General features: G+C 32.1%; 1 protein-coding gene across 1 annotated transcript; it reads left to right on the top strand.

The window, feature by feature from the left end:
- Window positions 1–206: 206 nt before the first annotated feature.
- Window positions 207–10,929, top strand: LOC147075723 (uncharacterized). Its single transcript, XM_085941863.1, has 6 exons — window positions 207–308; window positions 3,310–3,410; window positions 3,908–4,103; window positions 7,540–7,695; window positions 8,657–8,878; window positions 10,562–10,929. Exons 1-6 carry the CDS (start codon window positions 255–257, stop codon window positions 10,754–10,756), a joined length of 924 nt encoding a protein of 307 aa, XP_085797989.1. The 5' UTR covers window positions 207–254; the 3' UTR covers window positions 10,757–10,929.
- Window positions 10,930–12,073: the final 1,144 nt, after the last annotated feature.

Raw genomic sequence — 12,073 nt, 5'->3', positions numbered from 1 at the left:
TCGCAAAACATAAATTTGTAAAACTATTTGCTATTATGGAAGCTAAATTATTTAAAATCGCATTATTTATCGTATCTTTTTACTGATGTAATTTTGAAATATCTTCACGTAACATATTTGATTGGGTACCAGTGATTGAGAACCGCGATTGTAAAGATTACGCATGCAATTATATATTTAAATAAAAATAGGCCTACGTACATTTCACTTCAGTTTGAAATCTGTACATTGTCTGACGCGAAGTGTTACCTAAAATGAAGACTTTCCTAATTGTTCTTTGCTGCACAATCCTAGTCACTAGTGCACGGGTAAGTTTTTCTAAAAAATAACAATTTATTGAATTTATTTTATCATTAATTATTAATCTAGAATACGATATTCGAACATATTATATTTTTTCCTAAATTTATTGAAAAGCTGCAATACTTATTTGTAGCCAATAACTTTATCATTTTATTGTTCCTATGTATCGAGTTCCGTTATAAATTTTCTTTTATTCTGCTTTGAAAAATGTATTTATATTTATGCGACAGTCAGGAAGTTGGCACTGGATTAACTTATTCTATGAAAAATCAAAAAAATAACTGAAGTGAGAATGAACAGCTTCAGTATAAATCAACTTATAAAAGGGCAACGTACAATATATTCACATAAAAATAGTCAATTTACTGTAAAAGAGATAACCATTATTAGTCTTTAAGATAATATAGAAATTAGTTTAACTATCAAAACAGTAAACTAGTAGAGAATAAAAATGTGATAATATACACAGTTGCGTAAAATGTGATGCTTGCAAGTTCTCATGTAAACGTAGACAAAAGTGAGAGCAAATGTGATGTTTGATAACCCACATAACTTTCATATTACATTTGAATAATATGCTTTCGATGTTTAATATAATTTACATTAAAAACATTTCCGATCTTAATAAGATCATAATATTGGCCTCCACAGAGTGGATTAACAGATTTTTTATTATGAGAAATTGATGTTAGCCACTTGTTCAATCTATTACGTCAATACTCTGACTCATACACAAATTGAAAAACAATATGTGTACTTGCCAGACCCAGGATTAGAACCTGGGACCCACGACGCTTAAGCTGCGCGGTCATCGTAGGCGTAAAACATAGATACTTTTAATTTAAAAATGTATCCGATTTCTGTTACTTATCTTCGTATTTTATCGATATTTTTATTATTAATTAGTTCTTTCAAAATTTAAAAAAAACATTTTGAATAATTAAAAGTTTAATTGTGTTTTATATTTATTATAAAAAAAAAACATTGATTTTTCTAAGAAATATTATATATTGATTATGAAATCTATTTTCTTTTTATCAAATCGACTTTCAGTATGATATCAATACCGAAGATCGATTCGATGTAACTAAAAAACATGATACTTATATGGATGTGCGGACGACTGTCTAAGAAAAATAGTCATTTCAAAATCACTTAAGTGTCATTTTACAAACATAACATATTTTTTTAGAAACAGAGCTTATAACAGATAACTATAAAATATAAGTTAACCGACATAGTTTAGATTTACTATAAATGCCATAACGACCCTTTAATACGTTATCATACACAGAATCCAAAAAGATTAAAAAAATCAACTTTATACATTAAAATACTTTATTAATAACTAAACCAACAAAACGTATTATATAAATTAAAAGTAATATAACTTTGTAATAAACTGAAAATAATTTACATAGTTGCTCTGCTTATTACGTAAAATTTGTTGATAGCTCTCAGAAAATCTGATTATATGCTCGTGATTCCAGTCATTATAACGAATCTTGGCAGTTTGCAACAAATATCAAAATAAGTTCGGTGCAAAAAATGTTATTAAAATTCGATCGCAATAATATGACGAATTCGCACTCTACGGGGGGTGGGGGGAATAAACGAGGGTTAGCTGTAAAGCACATTTGAATTTTAAGGCATTTTAACAGGTTGAAATATTTAAAAAAAATCATAATAAATAAAGTATTATATTATAATGATAATATAATGTTTACTCAACCACCACACTTTCGTTCATAGTAGTTTTCATAGAATTTAGTCTATGGTTTCGTCATTTTGCAGAATATTTTGAACGATCACCATCTCCGTAAATTCACTGAAGAATGGCACTGATGAAGAGTGCCAACTATAATGTATTATTAATTTGAATTGTTATTAATGATTCATGCTAATTTCAATTAATTTTAACAGTTTCTACGTGTGCATATGTTAAAATTATTTGCGACATGAAATCCATAGATAATATTTTCAACAGAACCCAACCTGCAGACCATAGATAAAATACAATATTCTTATAGAAAATACATAGTGCCAACCGCTAAAAACAAAAAAACGTGATTTTGACATGACACTTGCTTTTCCCTCCACCACCCGCCACGTCTCCACACCCATAAAATTTTGACAATATTTTGACATGACAGTCAAAAAGTGTCGGCATGTAGAATGTGATAAATACGTTCATTGAGTCATGCAGGTGTCGATACATTGCATTTCAACGTGAGGTGACCTCATTGTTGTTCTGGTGATTTCGGCAGATTTTGCCAACTGACAATGTTAGTTTAAAGGTTCAAAATGTGCTACGGGATGGGAGGATTAGTCTGATAACATTTTAAACACCAAGAAAAACGACATTACTTTTCCCCCGTAGCGGCAGCTTACTATGACGTCACGTAATAGTCAGCGACATGCACCATAATATAATTCGAGCTTAATGTATTATTAAATATTATACCTACTCTTCACGCTAGAATAGCTCATTTCTTTGAATTAGCAAATATTTAGGTCTTACTTTATTTTTTTATGTTTACTGTTAACTGTTTTTTACCTTTTCCATCAATTACTAACTGTTTTTATTTATAGATTATATTATGCATTACATTTTTATTAATTATATACTTACCGAAATTGTTTTTTTCCACTTTCAGTCGAATTCTGTAATTTCGGTCGACAATGTTAATCGAGTGTCGATTTCCCGTGCTACGAATTCTAGTTTCGGAGGTCGTGATCAAACATCAAATCCATGATGTTTTAAAAAACTTTTATGATTGTGATATAATATGAAAAGTATCTTATAAATACACACAGAACAACATAAATATACATACATTGAAATATACCTGTCTCCATATTTGAAAACATGAAAATAAATTTTGCATCATATTTTTTTTTCAGTTTTACCATTTAGTAATAAAATTGGTGTGCTGGTATCGTGTAAGCCGCTTGGGGGTTGCGATCTATGCTAGACCATGGTACATTTTGAAATTTTTGTTTTAGGGTGCCTGTGATGAAGAGGCACTTGGAAATGTGGAAGGATGCGTCTGTCCGAAGGATCCGAAATATGAAGCTGATAAATGCGTTATGAGTACCATGAAAAAGTTTGTATTCACCATAATATAATTTATTTCCAAGTTTATCGCAATTAAATAATATGTAGGTAGCACCTACGATGGTCGAGCGGTATCGTGTCAGCTTATTAGAAAATTCTTTGACTTCGTGGTTGGGACGAATGCACCACAGACTATCTTATTTATTTGCTTCAAATATCGCTCTCAGGATCTTTCGTTCGAAAATCAGAAACATTCTCATTTATATATAAGGACTGGCCAGTGGCCTCAGTAGTATTTTGTATAATATCTTTATTTTTGTGTTCTGAGATAGCACTTTCGTAAATCGTCGTAATTAAGTAGAATACCCGTAGTTTAATTGGAAAAGCACACTGTTTCAAGTCCCGTTGAGTGTTGTAATACAATTTTAAAAAAAGAAGATATTTTCTAGTGTGTATATGATAGATGCATAACATGTTTTCAAATTATGTATGTTTATTATAAAGTATTGAGGTAACTAATTTTTTTGATGATTGTTATGTTAATAGGAGGTTCATCACAAATATATGGACGAATTCTGGTGCAGAATTTGACGAAGAACAACTTGCGATGAAAGAGATTGTATTGAAGATGATCAACACAGATTTTCCACTTTGGCGCCATGCTGCTTTCGTCAACAACGTTTGGATGGCCAGCTATTTGCAATCTGCCAGTGACACGCCAAGCCTTTGCGCTTTTGCACAGGTATGTATGACAAATATTATTATGAATACTAAAAATTTATACAGTTATAATCAATTTAAATCACTGTAGCTATTTGAAAGAGTACATAGTGCAACCACTCTCAAAATTTGTACTTAAACGGTTTACTAAATTTAAAAAAAATGCGGCTCAAGCTACGATAGAACAAAAGTTGTATGTATTATGACACGCTAATAAACTGGAAATCTTTCTAAGACTGCTAAAAAAAATGACAGCTTGAATGAAGGAAAGACGAAAGAAAAACGTTTGTGCAGCAGTTAGTCTCAGCATCGTAAACGTATTATAGTATAGGGTAACGGGTAAGTAAACTAATTAAAACGGTTTAAAACGGGTTAAAAGACGAGGCATTAAATGTGTTAGATGGTGACGATGTTAAAATTGTGGGTGATTTTGACATGACCACCATTTTATCAGTTTTAAGACTTTTAATAATACGTTTTTTGACGTGTAGCTATGTTTCTTATCTTTCAAACAATGGATTGTTTACTGCTATAGTTGAAGTAGGCACAAAGGTAGAGGTAGTAACAAATATTGGTATCGAAAAAATCTGACGACTCCAGCGCATAATATCTCTACAAAAATTGAAGACTACAGAATTAATTTAAAAACTTTTACGGGGAACAGGGTTTGTAATTCTGCACCACAATAAAAATGGTGTGATTACAGGTAATACTTACACTTGACCAGTGGCGACCGGTGAGTTATTTTACTGGGAGTTCACTTTTTTCACCTGTTGACTGCAGTAAAAAGGCATTTGCCTTCATCAAAACTTCACCAAAAATTCAAAAAAACTATTGGTTTTTTAATTAAGTACATTTAAAAGAAATCATAAACAACTCACCATTTATTATTTGTTGTACCTCTAAAAACAGTTTTTCTTGAAACAAAAATGGATTTTAAACTTTTACACAAACTGGTTGACACAAACTATTTGTTTTGACCGAATTATTAGTAGGTACTACCGAAATATCTCGTATCCGGCAGTGACCGGGATTTATTGTTAATTTGTATGAGAAATCCATTCTTCTGTTTTTCATAGACACAAATTTTTCAATTACGCGTTTGTTGAAGTCAGAAATCTCTTGTACCTATCATTTTTTTTTCGATACTGAGCATACATAATGCGTTCAATCTTGGTTGCGCGATGGTATTTCTACTAAAACACTTAATCCGTTTGAGTGTGGAAAAACATCTTTCGCTTTCCACTGATGTCATCGGAATAGTACAAATTAAGTTTAATAGTAAAATCGTTTCCGTAAATGTGTCAATGAGACAGGTCTGCTGCTGCTTTTAATACGAAGGCGTTCTTCAAACGTATTAGAATGTTTTTTTAAGTACTCTACATCAAACGGTGCCATTTAAAAAAAACTAATGTACACAGTAACTAAAAATATCACATTGAAAAATAATTTAACAAACGCGCACCACCGTTTTACATTAGCAATAAGCGGGAACTGAATGCCGATCTTGATTTGTTGCAGCCGGAAACCACGACAATATTACAAGCTACAATACTATAACTTGCCAACGCGTGACAATCGCGTCTTCATGTTAGCAAATGTTTTATTTTATTGAATGTACAATTATTGAGAATATTACCATGAACAATGCCATTTATCGTTCAATTCGAATAAAAAATAGAACTTCCGCTTATGAGAAGCAATATATTAAGGAATGACTTACTTCAATAACATATTAAGAAAATAAGTGACCTGATTTAATGTGGCTCTTGAAAGCAGTAACTCATCAAAATTTACATTATTAAAGCATTTAGCCGTGATATTTTACGATGTCCACCCTACCACGCATGTTAAACCCCCCACAGAGCTAGTTTGGAGAGATATCATAATTGATAAGCATTGTGAATTTAGTTGTCAAACTGAAAAAAAACTTGAAGTTTATTTTTAAATTGTACTTCGCTTAAATTTGAGAAATGTTGTCAACATGTGCGGAAATTTAATATACGTACTGTGAAACGAATTTATTTTTATAATAATATTGAATAAAAATTGTCAAACAATAATTGTTGTGTAATACGGGCTGTATGGTTTTAAACCCGAAGATTCCCGACTTTATTCGAAGTAGGCATTTGGACGTGAGCGACTTGAACCGTCGCTCGCGTAGACCACGTTTCACGATGAAAATATATGTACATATTGGTTTTACGTGTAACTTTTGCTCATTGCAAAAGCATTAATCGATATAAGATTTCCGGGCGCTTTCCGACAGACGAGCGACACGGTTTATCGCTCAAATCTTTAAAATAGCCGGTTAAAAACACATATTAGAATTTGTTTTTGTATATGAATTAATGACCACGGTAATTAATAGATCAGAACACTTTTAATAAATCAAATATAAATGAAATACTTATTTAAAAAAAAATCTTTTCGCATAAATTGAGTGGGTGGATGGGTGTCCACCGCTCGAACGCTCTCATGAACAAATCGCCACTGCACTTGACTAAGTACATTTAAGAGTCAGTAGAAGGCAGAATAAGATCACATGCCCTGTCAATGTATTCTTGTATTGGTAACAGTATATTAAAAAAATATCGGTGTGTACTTATGTACGCGCGTTAGAATAATATTTATTTGGCGTAACAAAACAAAAAATAAGAAAACAAAATATTATTGCAGAATGTATCTACTTTGGAAGAAAAAAATCTCAAAACCTGTAATTGAATAATTTAGCAAACAGCTATTTTGACCATCTTTACTTAAACATATGACTGTACAACTATTTTCGTTAACAATAATAATTTATTACAAATCAAAAGTAAAACATAACTTATTTAATGGTTTAACTGAAACGTGATATTGGCTTTTGTGATGAAACATAATAATTATTATTGTCTTCAATTATTATAAACCGCTAATAAATAAATTGACATGGGATATACGACAAATATTATCCTAAACTGTAAAAATATGTATTTTTGTGTATGAAGTGTCTAAATATTCTAAATTTACAACATACCATTGTTTTAATTATTTTCCAACTCAACATTCACAGAATTTATTTATTTATTCATAGGTAAGTATATAATTTTACTCATAAATAATACTTACATAAATATAGCCTCAAATTTTGATACACAATCTTTACAATGAAAATAATAACATTTGAAACATTCAGTCTTTACCCAACCGGCCCAAGCCACATCCCTCAATATTACAGCTGAAAATTACAAACCTCCAGCATTTAGAACACCCGAACGTCGCCGCGCAAAATAAATTATGTTTCATTGGTGAGTCAAACTTTAGTCCCGTGCCAAATTAATGCGTTACATTTGCGCGCGCAACTTCGTCACACACCAAAAATACACTCTGATCTGTTTTCCCAAACGCGCCCAAAGAAGTAGGTATAACTTCAAAAAACTGTAAACAATTGTAATTTTATTAATAATCCATTTCAGATGATCAACGCAACCGTGGCCTGGCAGCAATCAGAAGACCAGGAAGCCATTTCTCAAGCACTCGACGAGATCGCAGTATCTCTTCACAACTATATCATGGCATCTGGAGACACTACTATGAAAGCAGCGGGCTGTGTTGTTTCATCACCTGTACCGGTATTATAATATATTCATTACATATTGATGGATAATTATGATCAGAAAATCCAATTTCATATTTATGACATTGTCTTGAGAAATTTCGTGGGTGTTATTATTAGGTCATTACATAAAACGTACAGTTTTTAAGAATATAAATAAAACATTTTCCATAATCATTTAAGATTTATTCCCCCAACTTGCAGTTAAGTTTTAATTCTTTTGCGATATAATTCTCTCGGGTTTGATATGAAGAATAATTCATAATATCTTTGTATTCGAATGTGTCATCAGAATTGGGCCTAACATTGTACATTCAGGGGTGCCGCGTCTCTATGTGAAATCAAACATACGCACACAACATGCTCTCTCAGCCCAAAAAAAAAGCTTCGGGAAGATAGACTTTTGGATAGGCTACGTGTTAACCCAATGCTTACGGGCCCTTTTAATTAATTTTGTAATTAACGTGTTAATTTGCATTTGAAAAGTAATTAGCAAAAACACAATTTTGTGCGGCCCGTAAACATTGGGTTAACATAGGCGGATGGCGACTGACCTTTTTTCCTCTATTTGCCTTAAATTGTCTGGAATTGAGATGTTAGCGCTTTCATGGAGAAAGCGCATCTTGTAAAATACACGCTAATTTAAAATAAAATCAAACTGGCCCCGATTTGGTTAGTTGCTTAAAACTACAATGACACATCGATTCACAGTCAATATTTTTTATTACGATGGCAACATTATTGCTTTTGAAGTGGAAGATGCTAAAGTACATTTATTACAGATGTATTTATGAACTGTTTTAGCTAACGTTTTTTTATTATTAAAAGCCTATTTTTAGCTTAGCGTGATATACATTTTTTTGAAGACTGTACCTAGCGCACGTGGAGGCCTTGAGGCAAATGAGATTATGACACTACTTACCCTCATGGAGCATCATTGGACATATTCATTAAATACAAACCTTTAATGTTTCCAGTTCAGGGACCTCACTTGCCATGCGAATGGATTGGTATATAATATCGACGATGCATGGAAAGTGAGCGGTGGATTGATGCCAAGCGCATACGAACAAGCGACAAAGGCTCTGTACAAGTCAGAATCTTACACGAGCAGACTGATGGCAATTATGGCCACAGCAAGTATCACACAATCTCTGCAGGACTTTGCAAACAATTTCGACGAAGAATTGGTATCACAGGTGAGATTAATTATTTAAATGTTTCATAGTCTTACTCTGGACTTAATATGTGGACTCTGGCAGACTCATAGATCCAATCAAATACAATGATTGTCTACCCCAATCGTCCTTGATCATGCATTGTCATTTTGATCTTTTCCTGGAGTCGTTTTAAAAAAAATAACGATTGGTGATAGATGGATCGACGATCATCATACTGTTATGCCCCTCAGGGAAGAAAGCAAAGGAATCAAATGACGTGATGAAAGGAATCTGACGTGGTATGATAGTGTTCTCCTTTCTTAGTCTCCTTACCGAAGACTAGGGAATCCAATCCTGAGCCAAATTTTTGATCCCGGGATTTTGGGATTACAATTTGACGATCTCGGGATCCCGAGATTGGTACCGGGATTGGCATTTTTTCGATAGTTAACATAAAATTTTTATATATACAAAAAACATTGATAAAATCAGTCAAAAATTAATAGAATAAATAATATATACTACTTAAGACATTTATTGTTAATATTGTGCACGTTCAATCTTGGAAATACATAGGTGTAATGGAGTAAATAATATTGTAATATAAATAATAATATGAGAGTAAAACAGTTATATTTATTTATGAAAACATAACAAATACAAGTTCAATTAAAATAAAAAATAACATATTGTGATGACAATAAAATAAATACAAACTAGTGTTCATGAAGTATCCGGTGATTCCCCCTGTGATCAGTGGGTCTCCAGAATAGCATTTTTTGGTAGAAATGTCTAACTAAACGTTTCTTGATTTATTTTTATTCTATTTCTCAAATTCATATCAAGAAAGCGCGAAGCCTTGTTTTTTTCCCAATCTTTCTCATTTTTATTAATTTATGTGAAAAAATGAAATGAATTGGTAATAAATGGGTAATAAATCAAACTTCATTCAAACTCAGTTTATTTCTATCGTAGTTATATGTTATTACAAGTATTTTTTTCTGTTATATTTTCGTTTTTATGTTATTTTCCATAGAAATTGATAAAACAAATCAATTTCGAAAGTTTCAGGATTATGTTTACCAATCCCGGGATTCATTATATTCATTTATTATAGGCGTGGCCCTTATAATATATTTCTGTGATATCATATTAATTGGTATATTGATTTCTTATGTATGACATCCGGACGTAGGTCTATAGTCATATGACCGTCGGCTAGCCCACACTTGCGTTTATCAAGTTAGAATAATTCTGTAGGTATTGCATCATATTATATGGCTATTGTTGACTAACCCTAATTAACTTGCAAAGTTTGGTAGGTATAACATACCCTGAAACTCGACGTCATATGACGATACGTTCTTGGTAATCGGTGGGGTGTTTTTTAGAACGTCTAGATCTGATGTAAAATTATCATTTTCACAAAAATTTTTGCATAAATCATATTTATTTACGGAATTCTCATATAATAAATAATGATGTTTTTTTTTGCTTGCAAAAATATTATATATTAAATTTGGCACAGACATTATTTCTTTATACAATTAATATTTATCTTAGTGGCTATTACTATAACTTACGAGTATTTTAATTAAAATATTCACCATAAAATATTCATAACGATACTTCATCTATAAGCTGTTTAATATGACAAAATATTTTCTTTTGATAGATATTCGGAATCTTTTTTTATATTTTACAATATTCTTTTGTTTTCAGTTCTTGCATTTGGCAAACACGACACCCATACCTAAATGCTGCTGTTCTGCCCTCACTTCAAAGTTGAACAAAACCTACATGGTGTTTGGAGAAGAAGCTTCCAAAACTACGAACGCCATCAAAACAAAGCTTTTAAGCACACTGAAATTCAAAGCTTTCGATAATAACATGTATTTGCCTCCATCGCTGTATTGAGATGATAATATAATATGTATGTGTGAAAAAGTGCTCGCAATTTTGTAATATAAACAGTCTCATTATAAATTATTTGTATTCAGTCGTGGACACACTAGTTGAAAATAAAATTAATATATTTATCATGAGATTGTGTTAAAAATGTAGTATCAACATTAGTATGTAATAGACTTAAATAAAAAATTTAAAATAAAAAACTTAACTAAAATAAAATAAACGTGTTTCTGTTGATTTCAAGAATTGTGTCGCTAGATTTCAAAATCAGCCAAGTCCACCTTTAGGTATTTTTTATTTTTTTATGAATTGCTGAAGAACTACTGCATTCTAACATTTCTGCATTGTCGAAATGTGGAACTTATTCATTTTAAATATCCTATAATCGAAAAAAAATAAAAACTTTCACCTTCGTGACTAAGTACTTGAGAAAACAAAAAAGCTGTTTTTCGCCCATTCATCCATTATGGACTTTAAAATTTTGAAATCTAGCCACACAACTCTCTTTATCATTTTGCTTTACCAACCACTAAGTTGCGCAATTATCGTTACATCATATATTTGTATTGATATATTTATCTGTCTGTAACTCATAAGCCGACTTTCTCTAACGTACGCACGAGTCTTTATTGTGCGATCGCGTGAATTGAACTCCCACGATGCATCCCTCTCATAATATACCTACTTACGGATATATATTTTGCTCATACGCATTGATATTCAAATTGACGCATTTATTGCTCTACATATTGGGACCCAGGGAACTCAGCAATAATGGGAACTGAAATACACAACGGGTAAGGCGAAGCAGGTAACCGACTCGAGTAAGGAAGAATCCGGGTTAAACTTACACACGTGTTAAGAATACGTTTTACGTCAAATACTAAAAACTGCTCTCGGTTTATGCATTTACGCTCATTTAATGTTGGTGTATTACACACACTATTGCACGTGCATAATGCGTGCTTCATTTTCGTAGGACACTCACACATTGAAAAGCCAGCTTCACCATGCGGCGTATTGAATATAGCCAATCGGTATTCTGTTTATTATCTGTTCTGTGTTGGGACCATATTTTTTCGTTTATGATATAAAATAGTATATTATCGACAAGAATGTTGAGAGTTGGCACTACCACGTGGTAATTTTTAGCTAGTTAGTTAGAGTTATGGCCCCCATATCCTGAAGCGGGCCCCCAGGCCAGGATCTTTGGTGGGCTGCCCCCTACCTATCATGAAGGTTAAAGGCAGTCTGACGCTCTACAGTGGCGTTTTCTAAATGGTGTTTGAGGTCAATAAAAAATCAGTGTATTTTTAGCGATTT

The sequence above is a fragment of the Rhyacophila brunnea genome, unplaced genomic scaffold (assembly GCF_057557595.1).
Source record: "Rhyacophila brunnea isolate RB1 unplaced genomic scaffold, BYU_Rbru_1.0 scaffold_14, whole genome shotgun sequence".
Lineage (NCBI taxonomy): Eukaryota > Metazoa > Arthropoda > Insecta > Trichoptera > Rhyacophilidae > Rhyacophila > Rhyacophila brunnea.
The sequence above is the reverse complement of the archived record's forward strand: the minus strand, read 5'-3'. Positions and strand labels throughout refer to the sequence as shown.

Coding starts and splice junctions, on each gene's coding strand:
- LOC147075723 (XM_085941863.1), top strand. CDS start 255: ATGAAGACTTTCCTAATTGTTCTTTGCTGCACAATCCTAGTCACTAGT. Junction 309..3,309: donor TCCTAGTCACTAGTGCACGG/GTAAGTTTTTCT, acceptor TTTTTGTTTTAG/GGTGCCTGTGATGAAGAGGC. Junction 4,104..7,539: donor GCCTTTGCGCTTTTGCACAG/GTATGTATGACA, acceptor AATCCATTTCAG/ATGATCAACGCAACCGTGGC.